Source organism: Trachypithecus francoisi, unplaced genomic scaffold, assembly GCF_009764315.1.
Source record: "Trachypithecus francoisi isolate TF-2019V2 unplaced genomic scaffold, Tfra_2.0 Lachesis_group13, whole genome shotgun sequence".
In the NCBI taxonomy this organism is placed as follows: Eukaryota; Metazoa; Chordata; class Mammalia; order Primates; family Cercopithecidae; genus Trachypithecus; species Trachypithecus francoisi.
This window is the reverse complement of record NW_022681458.1, coordinates 81,440,944-81,467,623: the sequence shown is the minus strand read 5'-3', so window position 1 is coordinate 81,467,623 and position 26,680 is coordinate 81,440,944. Positions and strand designations below refer to the sequence as shown.

General features: G+C 37.7%; 1 protein-coding gene across 6 annotated transcripts in view; it reads left to right on the top strand.

Moving 5' to 3' along the window:
• Positions 1-19,377, top strand: part of TANK (TRAF family member associated NFKB activator) — a 107,306-nt gene extending 87,929 nt beyond the window's left edge. For 4 of the 6 annotated variants that reach the window (XM_033231309.1, XM_033231312.1, XM_033231311.1 and 1 more), the window contains 4 exons: positions 7,156-7,232; positions 7,864-7,979; positions 14,194-14,774; positions 18,548-19,377. In XM_033231309.1, the coding sequence (XP_033087200.1) occupies positions 7,156-7,232; positions 7,864-7,979; positions 14,194-14,774; positions 18,548-18,724 (951 nt within the window). In that variant the 3' untranslated portion in view covers positions 18,725-19,377. The remainder of the gene's footprint in view (positions 1-7,155; positions 7,233-7,863; positions 7,980-14,193; positions 14,775-18,547) is intronic. The other 2 variants (XM_033231313.1, XM_033231307.1) reach the window with 1 other exon arrangement.
• The last annotated feature ends 7,303 nt before the right edge of the window (positions 19,378-26,680 follow it).

Below are 26,680 nucleotides of genomic sequence, written 5' to 3'. Positions count from 1 at the left end.
TCTCAGTTCAATCCTTAGAGCTTTAGCTACAAAGCTTTTAGTCTCGCCCAACTTTGGGACTGCCAGAGACTTGAGCTGAATTGAAACTCAGAATTTAAGGTTCTCAAATTCTCTAGGGCTCCTTTCCCTCACTCTCCGGTGACCATGGTTATGATCTCATTCTCCTTCTTGGTTCTTCCAGCCAGAATGTTAGTGGGCTTTTTTGTTGGAATTTCAGCTACTACTGTGCCTCTGCTGCAGTGTGGCCATCATCAGGACAAAACCATAGAAAACTGGGAATGCACTCTAAGCCAATTACTTACTACACATTTTTGACTCTCCTCCAATATATGCAAAGTTCGGTCTTCAATGTTTTCAAGTAGTTGGGGTGTGTGTGTGTGTGTGTGTGTGTATGTGTGTGTGTGTGTTGCCCAAAGTTTATAACTGTTATTTGCAGAAGAATGGTTTGTTAGGTGCTCACTCCTACACTATGGAATCTTAACTCCTAAAGTCTAGTTTTTTGGTTTTTTCTGGCTGAGTATGGTCAGGATGTGGTCCAAAAATCACCCAACATATAAAGAACCCAGAAAATGTGACCCAGTTATAAGAGAACAGACACCAACCCTAAGATGATTCAGACACTGAAATTACCAGACAAGGACTTTATCAGCTACTATAACTATACTCAGTCTTTTATTAAAAGATAGCTGGGGAGGCAGGAAGGGAGTTAAGCTTTCCAGAGAGGATAGAATTACCGGTAGGGTACTCTACCCATTGTCATGCTTTGTCAAATGCTTAACTTCTATGCCAAGTTTGAGAAATACTATGAAATTTTGTCAAAGAAAGTACTGCCAAATTTGCCTATGTTAACAAGTGACTCGTTTAGCAAAACTTGAGTAAATCTATCTTAAGTTATTTTTGGATGTACATTTCTATTTGTACGATACATCCTTGAGAACACAGCAAAAAAAAAGGCTATACCAAAGGTTTCCCCTCCCATCCTGGGCAATATTTAAGCATCAAAACGTGGCCTGTAACTGCTTCTCAGTGATAAATATGTATTTTTATTGTATGACAGGAAGATTTTAGAATCTTAAAATTAGTTTGCCTTGGTGCAATATGTAAATGTAACCATTCTTTATCTCCAGCCCTATGCTGGATAACTGTACCACTTAGCTTCTCCAGCAGCCAAGCATTATGGCTAAGTAGTTAAAGCTACTGGGGCAGAAAGGCTTGTGTTCCAGTCACAGCTACTCCGTCTGCCAAACTATATACAAATTATTTGATCTCTTCAAAGCAAATTTTAAAATCATAATTAAGTACATAATTCAGAAGATTTTGTGGCTTGCCAGGTGCAGTGGCGTGCACCTGTAGTCCTAGCTACTTCAGAGGCTGCAGTAGGAAGACTGCTTGAGTCCAGAAATTTGACTCTAGTCTGCTCAACATTGCAAGACCTCCATCTCAAAATAAGCAGATTTTGTGATTTAAGTTAAATAAGTAATACATGCAAATTGCTTAAATAATAGCTATTTTCAAGAAGATAGCTTCTGTTCTTCATGGTGTAGTGGTATAACACTAAATTTGTGGTTAAAGGATTTTTCCAAATCAGTTGATTTTTTCTTTTTTGAGACGGGTTCTTGCTGTGTTGCCCAGGCTGGTCTCAGACTCCTCCCTCTCAACCTCCCTAGTAGTTGGGATTAGAGGAGCATGCCACCATGCGCAGCACGGATCAGTTCATTTTAAGTGTAGTATTTGGGGAAAGAGTGAAAGGAGTGTGAGAAATCTTAATTAAATTGGTCACTGAAGTTATGCAGTTTCCGTTTGGCATTAAAAAAGCATCTCCACAAATATTTCTTCCCTTTAAAAAAATAAATTCAGAAAGATATATGCAAAAGGTACCTAATACAAAGTGAAAGACTTAGAAGACAGATAGTGGAAAAGTATTCATCTCATTCTACAAATTAACTTGGATAGAATTGAAATTACAGTAATTGTGGCAGTACTGGTAAAGGATTTTACCTTTTCTGAAACAATATGTTTTATTGTAGCATTGAATCAGTAGAGATTGTGGGGATGGGTTATGTTAAACCACAACCCAATAAAGAACTTGGAAGTAATTAGGGTGTTTAATTTTATTTTTATATTGTTTATTTTCTTGCCACTTCCTTCAGAACTCTGGGATGGATCCCATTTTACCCTGGAGTTGTTCCCACACTGGCAGTGGGTTTGCCTAGCACACTGTATCACACAGAACAGACAAGGCTCCTAGGATTTGTGTTTCTCTTGCTTTGCTAGATTTTCAGGAATGTTAATGAGAGTGAGAGAACCATAGATTTTATATGGCTATAAGTTCTTTTAGATTAAATACAATATTATATTTTTTTTAGCTTTTGTCTTCAAACTTTTATGTTACTGTTCTTTTATGTTTATTCTTATCAAATATCTTTTTGTAATTTTTTTCTGGTCCTGTTTTATACCTTAATCTTTTTCTGTCTCCGCCCTTTTTTTACTTTCTCCCTAATTCAGCTGTATCCAGTGCTTGACTTCACCATAACATCTTTTGTCTCAGTATATGTAGACAAAATATACCATATTTCATATGGTAATGAAATACTCAACCTCAGTTCCTCCTTTTAACATTTCATTCTTAGATCTCAAAAATCTAAGTGACAAATGAATCTTTATTTTCAGTTTTTTTCCTACTACTTACTTTTCCTTTTTCTGTAATGAATTTTATCAAGCTAACATTTATACCTATTCCATAGTTTTATATTCCCTCTACCAATCCATCCCATCCCACCTTGGCTTATTTCTTAGTTTATATTGATCCAAGTAAGGATTCTTGTTTCTGCTTAAAAAGCGTATTTCTGTTTAGCCTCATCCAGAAACAAAATAAAACGTTGACTACACTCAGTTGCCTGAGCTAGCTAAAAATAAATATTCCTTTGCATGCAAGGATCCTAACTAAAGTTTAAAGGAAGTCTTTGATATGAACACTGGAGTAAAGTGAAATATGTATCATTGAAAACGTACCTTCTTCACTTAATAGAAGCCTTTTAAAGTTTGGGTTTCATACATACATATGAGAGAATATACCTCTTGTTAAAGAGTTTAGTCAGAATTATCTTTAAAAATTCCATAACTCAGCTGGGTGCGGTGGCTCACGCCTGTAATCCCAGCACTTTCGGAGGCCGAGGCGGGCAGATCACCTGAGGTCAGGAGTTCGAAACCAGCCTGACCAGTATGCCGAAACCCTGTCTCTACTAAATATACAAAAATTACCCAGGCATGGTGGCGGGCTCCTGTAATCTCAGCTACTGAGGAGGCTGAGGCAGGAGAATCGCTTGAACCCAGAAGATGGAGGTTGCAGTGAGCCAAGATCATGCCACTGCACTCCAGCCAGGGCAACAAAAGTGAGACTCTGTCTCAAAAAAAGAAAACAAAAATTCCATAACTCAATTTTATTTTACTGACTTTAATTGCTTAAAATTTTTAAGAAAAAAATATGGTTTTGAATGATAATTTTTATTTCCTTTCTATCTTTCCAATTTTTTATAAAAGGAATAAAACAATGTCACTTTTAGTATCAACTGTAACAAAAGCAAGTGTTAAGGAAAACATACATTTCTTTGAGAGGTTGATATCTAACATCCCAGAATGCGAAACAAAAACATTTTTCATTATTTTTGCATCAAGAATAAAGCCTGGTTTGGACTAATGAAATATTAACCACTTTTTTTCTCCTTCTTAAATATCACTGCATATTCAACTGTCCCCTGAACATATATTTTTGATATAATACCCATCTATGAGAAGCTTAAATTGACTTACACTAAATCAAAATTCTCCCAATTCACATAAGAAATTTAAGGAAACATTTTACATCTTCCAACTGTTTCAGATGTGTTTATCTTAATGGATTTAGTTGAATGACTTACCCAGCGACATACTGGAAGTGTATATGAAAAGTATGATGTGTAAAACTCTTATTTCAGCATTCATTCCACAAGTTCAGCATTTCCAAACTAGTACTTGGAACAGTTTATGATGTTAAGTATTTTAAGTTTTAGTACCTCAAAATAAATTCATTTTTTGAATGATTTAATGCTTAAAATCTCCTAAAATATAATGTTCAAAATTCCCTTGCTTTCTTATTTGAAGTTATAACTTCGTCTTCCTGCAGTACAGAGCCCACTTGGATTATATTTGAGAATCGAAAGAAAAATACAAGTTATCCTTACTGTCTGAGATGCTCAACAAACTGATTAATCTTTATTAAGATCATGCACTGAAAAAGTCTGAGTTTCCGGAAAAGTGTTGAATTGCCATTGATTATACTAATCCTAAATCCTTTGAAAAAGTAATGATTGTTTTCAGAAAGTTGTATCAGACTGCTATAATGGAAAATAGCATTAACATGTTATGCCCCATTCTAAATAAACCCAACTTCAAAATGTCTGTCAGAAAACTGTTTAGCTTTCTTTTTTTCTAAGTAACATTTTAAGAGGTCCCTTTCTGAAAATTTTTCTTGGGTACTGGGAACTCAGAATTTTCATTTGAAATATATTAACAGGTTTATTTGGCATGAATGATAAAAGGTGCAGTGTATTGCCTAGTACAACCACTAATATTTTTTTCAATAACAATAAAAACAAAAATAATAGTAAGCAGAGCTGTGTTTCTAACCCCGAAGAAGCTGAAGACCTTAGTTTAGATACTTCATAGGAATTCCTTAAGGAGTCCTCCTTCACCTCCTGCCAATACACCCAAGGAATCTTTTCTTGATAAATTCACCCACATTAGTTATCAAATCTAAACATCACAGATTAGCATCAATTATTTACCAAGTGAGACAAAGGTTTGTCATTTTTTTCTTATCTTTTCCTTCAGTCCTCTTCATCCCCATTAGTTTTTAATACTTCTTTAATCTCAGAAGCAATCATTCCTAGTTTATGTCAAAGTCAGGACTTTGGAATTTGGAGCACTATCTTTACCACTTTCTGTAACTATCTCCAGTTTTAGCCTAAAACTACAGAGCATTACTTTTTTTTTTTTTTTTTTTTTTGAGACAGAGTCTTGCTATGTCACCCAGACTGGAGTGCAGTGGTACAATCTTGGCTCACTATAAGGAGGTCATTCTATTTAATCACTTATTTTATGGTTTGTTTGACCATATTAAATTGTCAAATATAAGTATTCTTTCTTCTTCTCCTCCTCCTCCTCCTCCTCCCCCTCCCCCTCCCCCTCCCCCTCCTCCTCCCCCTCCCCCTCCTCCTCCCCCTCCCCCTCCCCATCCTCCTCCCCCTCCCCCTCCTCCTCCCCCTCCCCCTCCTCCTCCCCCTCCCCCTCCTCCTCCCCCTCTCCAAGACAGTCTCACTCTGTTGCCCAGGCTGGAGTGCAGTGGTGCCATCTCAGCTCACTGCAAGCTCCGCCTCCCGGGTTCATGCCATTCTCCTGCCTCAGCCTCCCAAGTAGCTGGGGCTACAGGCACCTGCCACCTCACCTGGCTAATTTTGTGTATTTTTAGTAGAGACGGGGTTTCACCATGTTAGCCAGGATGGTCTCAATCTCCTGACCTCGTGATCCACCCACCTCGGTCTCCCAAAGTGCTGGGATTACAGGCATGAGCCACCGTGCCAGGCCAAGTATTCTCCTAATATACCTCTTCTCTGATTTTGTTGATATAGACTTAATGATAAAATCTTTGAAAAGTTTGTTTCATATTTGTGGTATTCTGACTGGCTGGCTAGCTGTAAAATGTTGCCTTTCTTCCTAGTCCACACTAAAATCCATTGAGTGTTCTCATTGCACAAAACACCATAGAAAAACCTTGTCTACCACTTTAAAAAAAAAAAACTGTGAATGTGAAAATATCTTCTGATATGACTGCATTATAAAGCTCAGTACAGCAGTTTTAATCCAGAAGAATATATGACCTGAATATTTGTCAAACACATGATATGCAGGCAGCAACAAAATAATCTTTATTTTATTTTGGCCTGACAATATAATGTATAAAATCACAAATTGTTTGTACTGGCAAGATTTTATTTTACTAATTTTGAGATACTATAAAAATAATACTCTATATATATTTAAAGCATTTATTTAGAAAAAAACTGGGAAATAAATTGGAGAAGATATTAATTTTAAGAAAAACAAACTGAAATCAAGTCTTCGTCTTAGAGAACAAATAAGACTGAAGAAATTGAAAGAAATATTTTGAAAAGCAAGAGTGAAGTACTTAAGTGATAAGACACAATGAAGTAAAGTCTTCCATTTTTAGTAGCTATAATGACCTTAATTAAATAAAATCTAAATGTCACTAAAGATAGATATCCCCTGGTTTGGATTTGAAATTTAAGAACTATACAATTTTGGATGAATTATAACTTATGATTTGGTATTAGGATTCTTCAGATCTCTGGACTTGTCAGTTTATAAGCTTTAGAAAGTACACAACACTTTCTAGGTATGGTGTAAAATTTTTTAAATATTTAAGCCATAGAATACATTATTACAACATGTTCTTTAATGTTGATTTTTAAATGTCAGAATAGATGTAATACCAGTGTAAGCCACAGGGTGGGAGTGAAAGGCAAGAACAGGCAAGAACTTGTGTTGAAGCAGCTTAAATATATAATTGCACCATTTTATAAACCTTTTAAATGCTTGTTGAATTATAAGGAGCTGTAGCTTGGTTTTCTTTCTTCCTTTAATACAGCTGCATTCTTCAGCAAAGAATCTATAACAAAAGACAAACACATTAATTTAAATATATAGGCCATTTTTACTGAATATCAAAAGAAGTAAACACATACATTTTATTTCCCCTAAGTTTCTGGGCATATGAAGTGCTTGGTGAACAGAGCAGCAATTTTGATCAATAGTTGAATTTGAGAAATTTCTTAAATTACCAGTACTGGAAATAGTAATTGAAGTTGCCAGAAATATTTCATCTCTTCAGACTTTCCTCCTTCACTTTCCTTTTTCATTGATTTTTCTCATTTAAAGAAAAAAACCAATTGTATATTACATATAGGTCTATAAGCTGTCTCAAATTATTTTTCAATAGGAAAGGTAAATAAATTTTCCTTTGTGTTTTCTCTTTACTCGATCTCATTTGAATTTGGAAGCAATTTAAAGTAGTAATAGTAATCATTTTGTATCTTTAAGGTAAGAAGACAAGAGGTTTCTTCTCCTAGAAAAGAAACTTCAGCAAGGAGTCTTGGCAGTCCTTTGCTCCATGAAAGGTAGTTCTACATCCTTTTTTTGCCAACTCTTAAAAATTATCAATACTGAAATATATTTTATATATTTTTTTAAGCTTTAACAATTGCAAAAAAATAGCTTTTTAGAATAAGTGGAAGTGACCATCCCCAGAGTCCTACATGTTAAAAATGACCTAAATAAGTCATGCAGTTAATAGCAGAGCTGGATCTAAAACTTGAATTCTCTAAAGCTCTACTATTTCAATAGACCAAGGGTTAAGGCTATATTTCTTTATATGGATGGATCCTAATGTGAACTTTACCAAAATGAGGAATATTTAATATTCTATTTAAGATGTTTGCAGAGAACAAAAGTCAATGCATTGAAATTTCTAATGTGAGAATAAGACAGCCAGCATTAGTGTATATATGAATAAGTAGATATGCTAGACTATACTATATTTATGTATTAAAACTTTTAATTTATCACTTACTTTGTGCCTGGCCCTCTACAAACACAAGCTGGTTTTTGGGATATTGTCTAGGAATTAAAATTTTTTTTTTAACTTTTAAATATTTTGTGGCACATAAAATGGTACTACACAAGTTTGATTATTTAAAAAACTTGGAAATTATAGCTTTACATTTTAAAATGTTGATTTTTATTTTTTAGGGGTAATATAGAGAAGACTTTCTGGGATCTGAAAGAAGAATTTCATAGAATATGTATGCTAGCAAAAGCACAGAAAGACCACTTAAGCAAACTTAATATACCAGACACTGCAACTGGTAAGATTTAATTTAATTTACAGTAATATTGATTTGATTGATTGAAATTGATTTCTTTTTGAATGTGAAAATATTCCTGAATGCCTATTAATTGTGTAGCATCTGTAATTTACCCCTCATCCACGTATATTTGAATGTGTACATGCTGTGTAAGTTCTGTAGTGTATTACATATGTATTTATTGGTTTTTTTCTCTTTGTTGTATATGGTACTATATAGATTGAATTGAAAGACATAATTACTAATTATCTTAATGAGAAATCCCACCTTAAAAAATAAAAAATAAATATGGACTATATCCCTGAAAGTTTTCAGTTGTTGTTTGGGGGACTTATTAAACATTAACTCTTATGTGAATAAGCGACCTTGAAGCCACACTACCATATTATATGAGCTAAGTAAAATTATAACATCAGGTTTGTTTGTAACTTCTGCCTGAAAGTTCATTACATACACTATGGATAGATGTTTTTTTCTGTTTTTTTTTTTTTTTTTTTTTTTAAATTAAACACAGGATCTTGCTATGTTGTCCAGACTGGAGTACAGTGGCTATTCACAGGTGTGATGGTGCACTACAGCCTTGAACCCCTGGGCTCAAGAATTCTTTGAACTCATTTGGTTCAAGAATAAAAATGTGACACTCAAATTTCCTGAGTGCTAGTCCTGTTTAATGCACAAAATATACATTTAGTATAAAATACAACTTAGAAGGAACGTTTGTTTTACACATGTGTTATAGTATGTTTTATAAATGCTCCACCCTTTCCTAAAACCTCAGACTGGCTTCCTGGTGTTTGCTTCAGTAGTTCTACATGAATAGCAAAATACAAGGGATTGGCAAGGCAACCAAACACTTCTGCAAACAAAAGGAAGGTAAACTGATCATTTATAATGATAAATTCTCCTTTACCCTTGTGATTTGAGCTATTCTGCAGACAATTCCCAAGGGATGTGATTTACAGTTTTCACTCTGAGAGATGTAGTCTTGCTGACTAACACCCCTTTAATTAAAGATCACTTTCCATTTCTTGCAGCTCTTACATCTAGGCTATTTAAAATAATTTTATAGTGTAAATTCACTTTTTGCTACTACTACTATTTTATTTTCAGAAAAGTTACACAATGTGGTATTACAGAAGCAAAACAATCTTTGTAGATAGACATAATTTGTTTCTTTCTCTCCCTTCTCCCACCTCCCCAAAAACAACTCTTTTCTTCACCTGAATTTTTGTCATTTTCATGAGAAATTGATCTTTTGTATGGACTAAAGTCACTAGGTACCTCTGAAGTAAGTGAATTATTTCTGTTTAAAATATGCTAGCTATGGAGATGTAGTACCTAGAATTCATAAACATGCTTTTTTGAACATCAACATCTTTTCAAGGCATTGTAATGGTGATATACTCTTTGTTACACAGAAAACTTACCTCATTATCAGTGGCTTAATACTTTGACCATTTTTAAATTGCACAGGTCTAAATCTGAGTATGTATCTGTCAACTAGAACACTGAGTGTTTAACTTCAATTTCTTCTCCACTAAAACTGCTTCCTGATGCTTTATTTTTATGCTTTATATTAACAGTGTCACAAATAATAAATATATTATTCTCAAAATATTTTGTGCTACAGACTCTAGTGAAGTTTTGCTGGGGTCCAAAGAGAAACCAAAATAAATATTATGCTCTGACAGTAGTATATCAAAAGGAGAAAGGAAAAAATATTTTTTGAAAAGATGCCTATTCATGGTTTCCAAGTATGTATGCTATACTGTATAAAAATATAGAAGAACTATTTCAAATATGATTTGCATAATATATCTGGGAAAAGGTATGTGTATTGTCCCTGTGTTATTTTGTATTAAAGTTTGATGTTTGCTTTTAAATAACCAGATGATTCATTTGAAGATACTGAGTTAGTAGAATTTTTACATTTTCTTTTTATTATTACTTTGTTTTTTCTACTCATCTACATATGGCAATAGACTTGAGAAATGACAAACATAAAATGTATGTTTATCCATAGCTTCAAATAAACTACTGTTTGGTTCAGAAAGGAGTGTCCAATTTCAGTAGAGATTAGGAAAGAAGAATATAGGATTATGGGTAACAAACATCCATGAGAAGGGTGACAAACAACCATGAGGTCTTTTTCTTTTGTCAATATACAAAGTAATTATACTGAGAAGTAACTAAATGGATAGCCTATATTTAAAATTTAGAAATCTAAAAATGTTTCCCATTTTACTTTTTCCTTGCAAAACTAAGTATTCTTAAAATAGACAAAATAGAAAAGCTATTTGCTCACCTGATCATGTTTCTCAATATGGTGTCAGGATAACAAGTGCTTTCATGCATCTCTTTTGAGTTTTAAGTTGTCTCAGCTTAGATTTCTAGAAGCATTAGAAATCTAAGGTTTAAATTTTTTAATAGATATTAACTCTCACTGCTTGAGCAGATTAACTCAGATTATTTTAATGTGGCTGAGTTTTATGCCAGCTAGCTTTGCTGAAAGAAAATATCTGTTTTTTTAGAGCTGTTTGATTTCTCCACATTTTGTTCAAAGCTGAGATAGATCAACTGCTGGAAAAATAATTCAAAGCACATTTCTGTCAATTTGGGGACTTCTCTCTATATCTAGAAACCAACATGTTCAATTTAGCATAATGGTTCAGAGCACAAATCTAGAGTTAGGTCGCCTGGGTTCCAGTGGCAGATCTGCCACTTACTATTATAGTTGTGTGGCCTTTGAATTAACCTCTCCAACCAGTTGCTTCACATGTGAAGTGGGGATAATAATAGTGCCTACTTCAGGATTACTTTAAGTATTATATGAATTAATGTACATACAATTATTATAATAGTGCTTGCCATGTGGAAGTGCTATTAATGTTAATAGTCATTGCCATTAGCAGCAGCAGCAGATTCTTCAGCATTTACCTTGTTGTTCTTGTGAAGATCATTTGATAAGTCTCTCCTCTTCGGGTGTTACAGAATCTGATTACCTCAACAGTTGATTTTCTTGATTTGTTATTTGCAAGTAGCAAAGTCATCTACAAAAACAGTACTGTTTCCTTGACTTTCCTACCACTTTCAAGTCTACTTTCAGGAAGAATGACTACTCGAGAGTTAATGGACTTTAAGAACCTCAGAGGCTAAAGAAATCCAGCTAAACAATTAAGCTTGGTCACAATTACTATAGCACTTCTAGTCACAGAATATCTGGTAAATGTTGATTATTATAGTAGGCTCTGTAAGGGAGAGATTACAGATTCATTCAGAATTAGTTTGTTAGGGGCATACTACATGCCAGACACTGGGCAGGGGTCTGGAGTTAGAGGGAAACAAAACATAGTTTAAGACCTCAAAAAACCTACTTTAATGGGAGAAAGAGAGTTATACTTGGAAATACAGTCATGTGCCAAATGACATTTTCAGTCAACAACAGATTGCATATACAATCATGGCCCCATATGATTATAATGGGGCTTAAAAGTTCATATCAGCCCAGGCACAGTGGCTCATGCCTATAATCCCAGCACTTTGGGAGGCTGAGCTGGGCAGATCACCTGAGGTTGGGAGTTCGAGACCAGCCTGACCAACATGGAGAAACCCCGTCTCTACTGAAAATATAAAATTAGCCAGGCATGGTGACTCATGTCCGTAATCCCAGCTACTCTGGAGGCTGAGGCAGGAGAATCACTTGAACCTGGGAGGTGGAGGTTGCAGTGAGCCGAGATCACGCCATTGCACTCCATCCAGCTTGGGCAACAAGAGCAAAGCTCTGTCTCAAAAAAAAAAAAAAAGGTTCATATCACCCTAGTGACATTGTAGGTAGCTGTTGTTACATTGTAGCACACTTTTTTTTTTTTGTAAATTTAGTGTAACCTAAGTGTTCATAAAGTCTACAGTGATGTACAGTAATACTAGGCCTTCACATTCACTCACCATTCACTCACTGACTCAGAGCAACCTCCAGTCCTGCAAATTCCATTCATGGTAAGTGCTCTATATAGGCGTACCCATTTTTTATCTTTTATGCCATATTTTTACTGTACCTTTTCAGTGTTGAAATACACAGATACCATTGTGTTACCTACAGTATTCAGTACAGTAACATGTTGTATAGGTTTGTAGCGTAAGAACAATAGGCTATACCATATAGTGTAGGTGTGTAGTAGACGATACTGTCTAGGTTTCTGTAAGTACACTCTGTGATGTTTGCACAATGACAAAATTGCCTAAGAATACATTTCTCAAAATGTGCCATTGTTAAGCGACACATAACTATATAACAGAGTGTTTCAGTCCTCAGGGCATCCAAGAGTCATGGGAGAGTCATCCAGAGAAACTTATGTCCGCGCCAAGATATGAAGGACAAATAAGAGTTGGGCAAAGCGTGATGGGAGGGGACACTTCAGGCAGTCTGCACAGCATGTGCAAAGGTGCAAAGACAAGAGAGTGTGGCTATTTTGGGGAACTATACGAAGTTCATTATAGCCAGAGTATGGAGTGAAAGATGAGCATGGAGAGATGACCAGGGGCCAGTAATGAACAGTCGATAAGCCTTTTCTGAGATTTGAGGGGCTTGTAGAGCCATCAAAAGATTTTATTAGGAAGGTAACGTGTTCAGATTAGTATTTTAGAAAAACTACTCTGAGAACGAGGGATGGAGGGGAAGTTGCAATGAAGACAACAGATTGGATATGAGACAAATTTAGAGGCAAGGAAGCAGTTTAAAGGCTGTTATAATAATCCAGTAAGAAAGGATGGTATGAAGAGAGGTATAAAGAGAGGGAGTAAGTATACAACAAGATGAACCAAAGACATTGGTTGCATTATACTACACATATCCAAACAGAAAAAAATATATTATATTTGAATGTGCTGTGGCAAAAGACAGAGAGGTGTCATGAGACTGCCAAGACCAAAGGAATATAAAGGAACTGACATTTGTTAAGTGCCTACTAACCTGTACAGACACTTTGTATACCTTGTGTTCTGTATACCCTGTCTACCTAAATTTGCATCATTGGTAATGTCTCCACTTGTGAATGTTCAACAGTGCTGATGACAATCCTTAAAATACATGCATTACCAACTTCGGTGCCTTCTTTAAGGGACATTGTGGAGTTTAATTTGGCTTTTTCTAGTGTCTCAGAATCATCAAGATGGAGAGTACTTTGATTATTGTTTTTTTGTGTTGAGCACTCATTAGCCCTGTATTAGACTGTAGTGTTTTCTAAGTTCTTGTATCAGCTTTTTTGTCTTTCCTGTCTTTTCCTATGCTTTTAGTTCCTGTTGATATCTATGTCTGCCTTTAGCAACTCATATTCCCTTTTAATTTGCTGTTTCAAACCAGCTATGAGCTAGGGAAATACCATCAGGTTTGTTAGAATAAATCTAAAATGACAATAAGAATAAAATTCACGTATCTATGAACCTTGTGGCTCTAATTCTGGCTCCTCAGAAGCTCTACTTTCTTTCTGGCTTTTGACTGTGTCCTAGAAAGCTGGATTTGTTGGATAAGTGGCTCTAGTTAAATGAGCTACAGAGGCTATTTCATCTACCAGATATTTACCTGTTATTTACAGAGGTCTTTTTTAAAAAAAAATATAAGATAAGAAAATAATCTATTCATCCGCAGTTTTCTTAACATGCATCACAATGTTTCATCCTTCCTTTGCCTTCACTGTCTTCCTTTTCCCAACTCCTGCAACCACCAGTCTTCACATGGATTATTGAGAGCAGACAGTGGCTAAACTGATTAGTGATATACTTAGTTAGACAGTGACAATAATAAATGACCTAATTTTAGATATACCTAGTAAGATTTTCCCTTTTAACAACTTATTTGTCTAAGCAAACACAGTTATAGCTTCCGTTACTGACAAAAATGTTTAAATGTATACACTACAAGCAAATGTTTTTAAGCTTGGAGCAGTGTAACTGAACAAGATGCAAAGCTTACAGCAAAAGACCTAGGAAAAGACAAAGTAGTTAAATTGCAACTAATAAGCTGTGTTTCAGTTCACCCGCTGGAGACTGCTAACATTCTGTGTAAGATGGTAGCAAATTTTAAAATCCCAGTTGTCTTCATTTGCTATAAAAACCAATAGAAAAATAATAATAATAATCTGTCCAAAGCTGATTGAACAGATTTTTTTTTTTTTAATGATTTGAATGTGACTGTTTCTCTTTTGTGTTCTCCCTGCAGAAACACAGTGCTCTGTGCCTATACAGTGTACGGATAAAACAGATAAACAAGAGGCGCTGTTTAAGCCTCAGGCTAAAGATGATATAAATAGAGGTGCACCATCCATCACATGTGTCACACCAAGAGGACTGTGCAGAGATGAGGAAGACACCTCTTTTGAATCACTTTCTAAATTCAATGTCAAGTTTCCACCTATGGACAATGACTCGACTTTCTTACATAGCACTCCAGAGAGACCCGGCATCCTTAGTCCTGCCACGTCTGAGGCAATGTGCCAAGAGAAATTTAATACGGAGTTCAGAGACAACCCAGGGAACTTTGTTAAAACAGAAGAAACTTTATTTGAAATTCAGGGAATTGACCCAATAGCTTCTGCTATACAAAACCTTAAAACAACTGACAAAACAAAGCCCTCAAATCTTGTAAACACTTGTATCAGGACAACTCTGGATAGAGCTGCATGTTTGCCACCTGGAGACCATAATGCATTATATGTAAATACCTTCCCACTTCTGGACCCATCTGATGCACCTTTTCCCTCACTCGATTCCCCGGGAAAAGCTATCCGAGGACCACAGCAGGTAACTGTTTTGCGTTAACAAATATATTATTATGTGTGAACACACATTTTGCCATACATGCACAGATATGCATCTCTTTTACGTTATCAGACATCCTTTTTAAACTACTGACTAGCCAAAGTTAGGGGTTTCAGAAAAACAAGTCCTATAATAAATGACATGAAATTAGAAAAGCTGAATATGGTAAAACTGTTGTAAAGTACCTTAGAATTTATGTCATTTAAAAATTCATGTTAAGCCTTTTCCATATCTATTGTGGTGTCACTTTCTTAGTTCCTTATTCAAAGCTTGTTTACTCAGGATTAATGAGATTATTACATTTCATAGTGTGAAACAAATGCTGTTTTATTTAATAGTTTGTGTATATCATATTCATCTTTATAAGAATTCACGATCTTAAGTAAATAATTGCATCTTACATTCCTATTTATCAACATAAGTGAACTATCTTTCAATGAATACTTCTACTATATCCTCAGTTATATAGTACATAGATCTGTAGGGTTTAGTTTTGGTTTTGTTTGCTAATCTGGAAATGAACATGTAGCCTAGTATATTTTTAAAATAGTCTCTGCATGTGTATGATATCAGATATTTTATTTAATGTTTCTAAATCTCACAGACTTATATCCCCCAAACCACTCCTGCCCTCCCTTTTAGATTTAAGTTCTATCACAGAATGATTCTTTTAGTTAAAAAAAAGTTTAATGTCTGAAAGCAAATGAAAACTATAAAATTTTTACAAAAAACAGAAACTTACGAAAATAGATTGATGTAAATGTCTATGTAACTTGCAAACATTTGTCTGATTTCTCTTTGCCTTGAGTTTTTTTTTTTTTTAAAGTTGTTAATACCCTTTTGCTTTAAGTACACTTATAGGTTATAGACAAATCAGCATGCAAAGAAGGCAGTTGTCAAGCTGTGGTATATTTTAGTAGTGGGAAAAACTAGGCATGGCTGACAATAAGTTTTAATTATAACCTCACTTATGTTCTTGTTCATTATACTTTATTTCACGTCATAGTCTCTGTTATAGTTGCTACTAAATGAAACAAATTAAACAATTTCATTTATTGCAAGTAGAATTCCTGTGGAGCTGTGAAGTGCATCAGTTCTAATGCTTGTTACTTTTTTCTCTATTATATGTCTTGCTTGTTCTTTTACTAGTCTGTGCATTCATGTTTCAGTAGATGGCACCCTGCATTGTACATTTGCTTTCTATACTACAGCAAGGGAAACAGCTGGTATGTGATTACAACTTGATGGAAAAGTATTCAGCTTAAAAAATTCAGGAGAATTAGTGTTGAGTTGTCACAAGACATGGGGCATAAGGTTAGATAATTGATATTTTGGCAGAAAAAGCAAAGAAATTAGTTTGTTTTGAAGACCATGTTACAGTTTAGGATGGAAAGAATACTTCTTAAAGTGAGTTTTTTAAAAAACATTTTAAGCTATTTTATTTGTATTAATAAAGCTGGTATTATACAAGCTAGTATAAGTACACAATTCCTGAGTTGGGCCAGGTACGGTGGTTCATGCCTATAATCCCAGCACTTTGGGACGCTGAGGCAGGAGGATTGACTGAGCCTAGGAATTTGAGACCAGCCTGGGCAACATAGTGAGACCTTGTCTCTACAAATACGTATAGATATATAGATATTTGTAGCTGGTTGTGGTGGCATGCGCCTATTGTCTCCAGCTACTTTGGAAGCTGAGGTGGGAGGATTGCTTGAGCTAGGTAGTTCGAGGTTGCAGTGAGCTGTGATGGTGCCATCACACTTCAGCCTGGGTGACAGAGCAAGACCCTGTCTCAAAATAATAATAATAATAATTTTTTTTTAATCCTGAGTTGTTCGTATAGATAGTAACAAAGAGAAGTGAAATTTTTGACTGCATATTTTAAAATTTTACTTTATATCAATCATTACTACTAAACATCTATTTTATATATTCAGCTATCATAACCAAGACTAAAGTGTATCAGATTATTATTGTTCTATGTGATTTTCTTTTTTACTTTGCTGAGTCAGTGAGTGGGATCCCAACTAAATTCTATGAAGAGATCAAATCTGAACTAAAAGTTCTTAATAGAGAAAAATGAATATGGACTTAATAGGTAAATTAGGAGCAGAAGATTGGCTTACCAAATTTAGAAGCTAAATTGCTTTTGATTTAATTTCTTGCTATTTTATATAAATAAGGACTATCTTTAATAATCTTTTATTTCTGGCCATATCAATTTCCCATTACAGTGATTTGTACTTTTTTGTTTAAAACTGAAAACATTAAAATTAGAATCAAGTTAACTCTAACTAGATTTTTGCTTGTATGCTCACAATTTTTACTACTTTTACCAAAGAAGTTTTTCCAAAGAAAGTTATTTTACCCTAAATTTTATAACATTTGTTTTAAATATTACTATTTTTGTAATAAAATTGACATTTCTTATGAAAGGAATTGAGTCAGCATTATTATATGTCCTCCATACTGATATTTGAATGTATCTGGGTGCCTAGACAGACGTTGTATATTTACACCAATTGTACACAGCTGTCCATTAAACTGTTTATAAGAAGACAGTGATGTCGTGAAACCCAAATGCTTCCATCAGTAATATACTGTTTATGTAAATGATTGGTTAACCAGAATGAAAGAAGTTAGGGGAAATAACAGTAACACTTGTCAGGTGCTAGACTAGGCTGTGTGACTTTAAAAACATATTAGTAATAGGAGGATAAGGGGTCTCTTTAAATTTGACTTTATTAGGTGATTCTTCTTAAAATATCAGAATTTAGCTGTGTCAGAGTAATTTACCTCTGTCCACATAAGAAAGAAATTTTTAAAAATAATTTGTTTTACACAATTCAAGGAAATATTTTCCAGTTAACAAACATCTATTGTGTAGCTATTATTAAGCCAAATGCTATTTCTTGTTCTTCTAGAAGTTTAAAAAAGAAAAGAATAAATGCAGTTATGAAAGGGTATTTATGTGCTGGTTATAGTGGAGGTGGTTCTGTTAGATTATGACTTGCCATAATTCTTTAACCAGGCAGCTATTGACAAGTTTCACTTTATTCAGCCACAAGAATGAGTAAGGCCAAACTACCTATTATATAACAGAAGCAAAGTAAGAAGTCAAAACACTGCATATGTTAGATTTTGTTGAATGATTAAGTATGTATTTGCATTTTTAAAAACAAATAAAAGATAACTGATTGGTGAAATTTGTTCAGTAGTTTAAAAGGAAAATTTTCTTTTTAAAAATCAAAATAACGCTGATTCATGTATGATGTATTCACTGTACTTGCTTATAAACAATAGTGAAATTGATTTTGAGTAAGACGCAATGCACACACACATCATATCTTGTGTACTGTGTAATAAAGCCCCTATAAGTTAAGGTTTTTATTGTAAAAAAGAAAAGATAGAATTTAATTTAAAAGACCAGAGTATTAACTATTGTTCCAAAACTACTCCTGTTGTGATCATTGGGTATTAAAAATTGCATGCTAAAGCTGCAATCTTTTTAAATACGACAAAATGCATGAGTGTGTGTCCCAAGTGACTTTTAATCAAAGTTTAGTTGTCCCCTTTATGAAACCAAGAATTGAGTCATGTCCTCATGCTAACTTCATGGAAAAGTAATTTGCTTTTATATTAGGGAATTAAATATATATGCTCATACATAACTCATTCAAAAATTCAAATTTGAAGTCCAGTGCTATTTGAATTTAAACATAAGTAACAGAGATATTTTTGTTTGTTTCCTGCAGCCCATTTGGAAGCCCTTTCCTAATCAAGACGGTGACTCGGTGGTACTAAGTGGCACAGACTCAGAGCTGCATATACCTCGAGTATGTGAATTCTGTCAAGCAGTTTTCCCACCATCCATTACATCCAGAGGGGATTTCCTTCGGCATCTTAATTCACACTTCAATGGAGAGACTTAAGACACATTTGAAAACAGATATACCAAGTTCTATGTGATGATTTGGGGTTTGTAATACTATAAATACTTGATTGTAAACTAAATTCAAGATCATTTATAGGAAAATCTAGTTTCACAGCTATTTGAATTGTTTTCTTGATTTACTGTATAACTCTTTCATTTTTTTAAACGATCATTCTATTCTTTCAAGGAGAAATAAGCCTAAAAGAAGAAAAACAAAAAAAAATCTGCATAAAACTGTAATCCTTTGTATTCATGTTTACAGTGCTATTACTATAATTCAAAATTATATATGTGACTTAGTTATATAATCATAATTTATGTTTATTTCAGATATCTAAGTTTATTGCTTGGATTTCTAGTGAGAGCTGTTGAATTTGGTGATGTCAAATGTTTCTAGGGTTTTCTTAGTTTGTTTTTATTGAAAAATTTATTTATGCTATAGGTGATATTCTTTGAATAAACCTATAATAGAAAATAGCAGACAACATAAACATCTTTGTAAATATCAAACCTCATACATTTCTTGTCCAGTGATAAAACAACTGGTAGAATTATTTAAACACTTAAGATTTTTAAAATAATATACATGGCTTTAATTTTACTATGTGTATAGCGACATGATGAAATTAATTAAATATTAAGAGGTACTTATGTTGTGATCAGTAGTGTGTCCTTTGTTCCTGATATAAAAAAAAAAAAGGAAGGAATCACATTTTTAGGGAAGTTTATAAAATTCTTGTTTTCGTTTCAGTAACCTAGTAGAAAGGTGATGACCAGATTTGGTGACATTTATTAACAATTAGTGAATCCCTTTGAATTTTAGAATTATTTTTCAAACTAAACTTTCTAAAGAAACATTTGTTTTTAATGGGAGCAAATCTAAAACCCTGCAAGGACTATCCATATTTGTTAACTTAGATTAGAAATGTTCATATTCTTGTTGAGAAATTTGTTATTCATTGTTAGCAGCCTGATTGATAGCCACTGAAAGACATTTGAGAGAGTGGATACCAGATTCAGAAGGCTGCAAAATTTGTTTAAAATGAGACTTCCCTTTCATTTTTATTCCCTATGATTCTCGCCTTTTAGGTTTCTCTTTTCCCCTGATTCTTAAAAGTGTTTAAGGTGTGGCTTCCATTTTATGAAGTATGCATTGATTTGCAACCCTCAAAAATTTAAGCCTTCTTGAAGCAAGTGCTTTAAACTGGAGGGTGTGGGATGGGGGAATTTGAGCAGACCTCTGTGCCACAGTGAAGAACCTTAACTTGTGGAAGAATGAGAGTGGTGCCTCGACTTCTCCCGGTGCCAAGCACATCATATTGACATCTTCCTCACCAAGGTGACAGCAATTATTAGGTATTCACTGCGAAGGGTTCTGAGGCATGTACATCTTTCTTTCATTGCCACTAGGGCTGAATGGAAATGCCTAGACAATTATCCAAGTTTCTTCCCTTCCCCCACCTCCCGCCCACCCAGCCTCCCCTCCACACACACACACACACACACACACGCACACACAAAATTAAAAATAAAAACTTCCCATCGTGTACCAGCCAGAATATACCACTGTACCTATCTCGTGAAAGGGGATTCTTTTTTTCCCCTGTCCTTTTCTAGATGGGAAGACTTCCTCTCAACACAGTTGACGTCTACTAAGTGCTTGCTGACAACCACAGGAAAGTCTATGGCCCAGAAAGTGACTCAGAGTGTACTACTGACCTCCCTCCCCAGCCCATCCTTTCCCCGCCCCCACCACTTTTAGCAGGACTAGCAAACTCGGTTTTCTTTTGGGTTCCGGCGGCACCCTAAGCTCCACGTTGTGAGGGACAGAGACCCTTTGGGGCCACAGGAGAGGCGGCCTGGAGAGCAGCCCCCGCCCTGCTCTACGTAGGGAGTGCGGGCCACCGCTCTAAAGGTGGAGTGGGCACCCGCCAGGTCTCTCCCTCTGTCTCATGACTGAGTCGTGCAGGGGCTGCTGGCTTTTGGCATCTGCTAAGCGTGGCCGGGTAAGAACAGCTCCCAGGTAAAAAAGCTGCACACGCGAAACGCCGAGTCTGAAAAAACCACCCCCGCCGAGGCGAGGCAGTTGTGAGCGGGATGCCTGAGAAGTGGGAGGTGAATGTCCTCGGGAGGGCCCCCCCGGTGCAGCTTTCCCCGGAGGCTGAGGCTGCTGCCAGCGGGGACATCTGCTTTCTTACACTCCAGCCTGGCTCACCCCGCCCCCTCAGCCCCGGGTTGCGTGGTTATTTTACCAACACGGAGGGAGGGAGAACTCGAGGAGGTAGAAAAGGGGTGGATGGAAGCTTATAAGATTTTCTTCCCACTCCTCGTCCCCTCCTTTCTTCACATCTTTTAACCTTCAAGGTAAAGAGTTTAGGAAACAATAAGCGTGTCCGCCGGCTCGCAGACCCGTCTTTGGCTCGCCGACCCGCCTTTGGCTCGCCGGGGCTCTCGGGCGCGGGGCCTTGCCCCTCTCCATCCTCCCCAAGTCGGGCCGCGCTTCGGCGGTTCGGCTGGGCGCAGGGGCCCGCCGGGTGCGCCCAGCCTGTGGCGCCTCCTCTCCCCGGCTGCTGCCTCGACAGCTGCTTGTAGCTACAGTAATTAGACTGTCAGTGCTTGTTAGAGGAGAGAGGGGAAAACACGCTTCTGACAGCAGATTCCAAGACTCCCCAGTTTGTTAATTTCTAAGAGATCTTTAAAGCATTAATTGAGGTCTCCCCAACTCTCCCCTCCCGTCCCTCTCCGCAACTCCTCCCTTCCCAAAAATATCTTTAGGAGAAGTGAGTTCTCTCGGCGTGGAAGCAGTGTTTCCCGCAAAACTGCCAGCCCGCCCCCCGCTCACGCACAGACACCCAATTTCCCATATACAGATAAATGCACACATGTATACGCGGAAGGTTAACTCGGCGGAGGACTCGCCCAAATAGGCACCGGGATTGCATTTAAAATAATAAATAAATAAATAAATAAATAAACTAGGAAGGAAAGCGGGGGGAGGGAAGCAGAAGTCGGGAAGAAAAGAGAAAAGCAGCAGGCTGATTACGAGGTGTCAAAACTGCCAGGAGCAAGAAGGTGATAGCAATCAGGGGTGAGAAGAGTGCGGCATTCGTGCGGGGCAACTAATTATCCGTCTCATTTGAGAAGAGCAGCATTTGAGGCAGCAGCGTTCGCCTGCTGAACGGTGACAGATTGGCGCGGAGGAGAGGGGAGGTGTTAAAACAATGGAGCCCGGCGCGCGAGCGCTGCTGCATGCTAATCAGCCCTCCCTCCGCCTGCCTGCCGCGCTCCCTCCTTCCTCCCGGCCTCCCTCCTCCGCGCTCCCTCCTCCCGCCTGCGGCGCTCCCTCCTTTCCAGCGGGCCCCGCGCCGCCGCCGCCACCCGCTTCCTGCTCCCTCGCTTTCCCGCGCGTCCTTCCCGCCGCTGGCGAGTGGAACACAGCCACCGCCAGTGAGTCCCTAGCGGGCCGGGAGCCCCCGCACGGCCCTCCGAACCGGCCTGGCGGAGCGCAGGCCCGCGCGGGTTCGCCAGAGGGCTCGGTCGGCACCGCGCGCCCACTCCCCGGGGCGGTGGGGCGAGGACCCGCCCTCCAGGATCCACGTCTTGGGGAATAGGCCGAAGAGCCGCGTTCTCACGCCCACTCGCTTTCTGGTGAATCTGACGCGTCGGCCAGCGAGTGCGGGTGGGTCCAGGCGAATTCAGACAGGGCTAGGGACAGCCAAGGCTGGAAAGAGTGGCAGGGCCACAAAGGCCAAGAAGGGTTCCAGGACTGACCGCAGATCCCCTGCCCTGCCCCGCCCCAGCGAGGCCGCCACCCCGAGGCCTCCGGGCGCCCCCAACCCGCCCTGCAGCGGCCGCACCCCGCTGGCCTGCGGCGAGTCGGCGAGGTCAGCACCCCACTGCAACGCTTCCCGCGCTGCGGCCCTTAGACCCCTGAAGCCCCTCTTTCAGTAGAGCGACCGGTCCACGGTTTAAATGATCGCTGCGAAGACACATAAAGGGCCTTAACATTAGCCGTGCTTCCAAGGCCTGACCTCCTGACCCCAAGACTTTACTAAGGGGCCGTCTGCGCCTCGAGAGTTCCCTCAAAAGGCCGTGGTGGGGACAGAAGGTCCTGGAAAGAAGCGGGCCGCGCTCCCCCCTGCTGCGGAGACTGCGGGGTAGATGGGGGCAGGAGCAGATCCGGAGGCCCAGCTCCCCGCCTGGCCACTCTGTTCTATACTCTGGCCTGAGAGAAGCTGGTCAAAAACAGCAGTGCCCTGGCCGCCCCTCCGACGAAGAGTCCATTGGAACCCGAGTCTGCTGAAAGAAGCCTTTGGTACCTGTTGATGCAGGCGGGGACCTGAGATTTGATACAACCTCCTGTTACTTTTTGACCGTAAAAGCTGATTATTGCGCTTAAAAGACACTTTTATTCCTACCATTAAAATATTTTTACTGTTACGGTTTACATAAACTATCCTTATAAACATCATAAAACTTCCTTCCCCGTAAGCTGTGGATGGACCGCCAGAGTAACCAAATACCTGTGCAGTGTAATTGTTTCGTCTACTGACCCTTATCTTTGCATAACTTTATACACACCATTATTCCTTTTTAAAAAATCAATTTAAAATAAGGTTTGCTAAAGCTCAGTCGTATATACACAAAGGTTTCATTTATATTATTCTGCTTTGTAATATCATAAAAGTACACAAAAATGAAATTAAAATGAGTAAATTTTGTTATTTTTATACCATCCTCATTGATTCTAGTCATGTGAAAAACTATACAAGTGCACAGAGTGAATCATTTTTCCTTTTAGAATATGCCCAGGCATACCAATAGAGTGGCTGAATGCAAACTTCAGATCTACTAAAATCACACAAAATGATTTAAAGTTTTTAAGTTGAAAAATCTTAGAAGAGTTACATAAAGGATTTTGTGTAAGTACATGTTAATGCTTTCTGCTTTCCACTCTTTGGAAAACTACTAAGCAGGCCTCTGCCCTTGGCATATTATAGACTTTTCGGTGCTACAGTATTAGCTGGCATTTGGAAAATTCCCTTGTGTCTGAATCTGTTAAAATAGCAACCTATCTATCAGCAAAACAAATTTTAACTTTATATTTATTCATGTAAACATGGAGATTCAGATGTTCCATCAGCATCAAAATTAAGTAATTTATTAACTATTCACCAGCCTTTGCTTCATTCACCAATTCTATAGAAGTAATGTCTCTCTAAAGCTGTGAATCTATAGAGCTCAAATAAATGTAGTTCAATTCCATGTTGTTATGTATCTCACCAAATTATTTATTTTCCAATAACTTGGTTCTTATAGGCTTAGTGTAATTTCCTCTCAATATACAGACCTCACAAATTTGCATGACTGTTTTAACGGTGTATTTACAGATAAGTTTTTATTTGCACATAAGGACAAAAAGGTGAAGTGAAATTTGGTCCCAATGGAAACCTGTTAGGTTCCCTGAACATATGGCTCATTGGGCTGTTACTTCCTTTTTGAGATCATTTTCCAAGATTTTTTAATATATACATCAATTTGACACCAGTTATAAAGAAAATATATTGGCTTTGAAGATTCCTCCACCTGGGGCGTATCTCTTAATAACACACCATGTAGTCAGGTGTACCTCTGAATGTACAGGTTTCCAGTCTCTGAAAACAGGGCATAATTTGAAATCAGTCAGAGCTGCCAGTTGATTTACACTGTCTTTGAAATTAGGTAGTCTTTGGATTCTTAGAATGCCACGTTGATTTGATTTATACAGTTTAGGGGTGACTGACTAAAACTCTTTTTTGGAAGGCTGTGCATTTGGAATCCACAGTATTACAATGATTTCTCTCAGTAGATACAAGTGATGTAAGTCTCATTTGTTGAAAGTGGGTGGTGCCAGCTTAAGACTTAAGGGGAAAATCACAGCACTTTGAAAAAGATGTAAATGTTCAATTGGTATAAAAGGGGAAAAAATTGTGCTAAAACATGTGCCTATTTCCATTATGCTTAATTTACTATTCAAAACAAGTTTTTCCTAATAAGCTCTATTGTTTCTTTCTGTTTTGTAAAATTTAATATGTGTGAGACAAAAACCAGATTCAGAATGTGAATGAAGTCTGTTTAGCGAAAGATTGTAGGAGCTTACAGTTGAAGAAGGCCTCAAATTAAAAGAAACATCACCTGCTATCACCGAAAAAATACAAAGAAGCAAGTTTCTTGGGTCATTTCTAGAACCAGTTCCTAGATTGCCAACTTCCTCCATCCTCAGAGCTCCTCATGGATGAATTCACACACTTTAAAGTGCACCAAGCACTAGAATATTCAGAATGATTATGCCACGTTTATTTACTGCATAGCTGTAGCTTTCATCTTATTGTAGTCCCCTTTTTTCTGAAGTATCAATCCCATAATAGGACTGAAGGAAGTTCTCAAACATGTTATCCCCTTGTCTTGCCTTACAGGGTATGTCTGTCTCAAAGTCACTCACACATCTCCAGAGAATCTGCACCTGATTATGCAACCCTTTGACGTTTAACCCATCTCCCATGGTTGAATGTCCCCTTGGAATCTAGAAGGCCTGGATATCCTGGCACTTGCCCATGTGTCCTTTGTTGTTTAGAGCTTATTAGGAAAAACTTGTTTTGAATAATAAATTAAGCATAATGGATATTGTTAATGTCCTTTGGAAGGAGTGTACAAATAATGACTTCTCGCTTTAAAATAATTCAAGGAATAGTTGTTTTTAAAATAAGAAAATATTGGTCGGGCGTGGTGGCTGACACCTGTAATTCCAGCACTTTGGGAGGCCGAGGCAGGCAGATCACTTGAGGTCAGGAGTTCAAGACCAGCCTGACCAAGAGATGGAGAAACCCTGTCTCTACTAAAAATAAAAAATTAGCCGGGCATGGTGGCATATGCCTGTACTTCCAGCTACCAGGGAGGGTGAGGCAGGAGAATCGCTTGAACCTGGGAGGCGGAGGTTGCAGTGAGCCGAGATCGCACCATTGCATTCCAGCCTGGGCAACAAGAGTGAAACTCCGTCTCAAAAAAATAAATAAATAAATAAAATAAGAAAATATTAAAGACTGCCTAATTCAGCTTTCTTTTTGTGTGGACAAAACAAACAATAAAAAATACCCCACTGTATCTAAAGAGAATAAATGAGTCCCTCACACCTACTCAAATAGTTGGAACTCAACTCAAGCTCTCCTGTCTTTTTCAATCTATTGTTTTTTCCATGACCAACCCCTACCTCAAATAAAATAAAGTTTTTCACTGACTTTGTACTTTGTTTCAGAGGAAGCCTAAGTCCTACCCGAAGTCTTTTTACACAAAAGAATGAACCACAGAGAGAGGAGGGGGCCTGACATTACCTGACACTGGAGTGGGGTTTATATTTAAAGGTCGTCCGTCAGGTGAGGTGGCTCACGCCTGTAATCGTAGCACTTTGGGAAGCCAAGGCAGGCGGATCACCTGAGGTCAGGAGTTCGAGACTAGCCTGGCCAATGTGGTGAAACCCTGTCTCTACTAAAAATACAAAAATTAGCTGGGTGTGGTGGTGCATGCCTGTAGTCCCAGCTACTCGGGAGACCGAGGCAGGAGAATCGCTTGAACCTGGGAGGCAGAGGCTGCAGTGAGCTGAGATCGTGCCACTGCACTCCAGCCTGGGGGACAAAGCCAGCCTCCATCTTAATCAATCAATCAATGTTGTCAATTTATCACCACTCTAACAAGGGCCCCAGTCCATTTCTGCTTGGAGAAGAGGCACTTTAACCCACTGGGTGTTGAGCATATCTCTGGCCTGCTCCAATGAGGGAAGAGCAAGTCATGGAACATATTTTTGTAGACACAAACTAACATGAGAGAAGATAAAAAATGATTCGTACCTCTAGAGTATGGAGTTAAACTTACCATAACTGCCAAACCACAGTGCTAAGTTTTCTAACTGTGAATTCTAGGT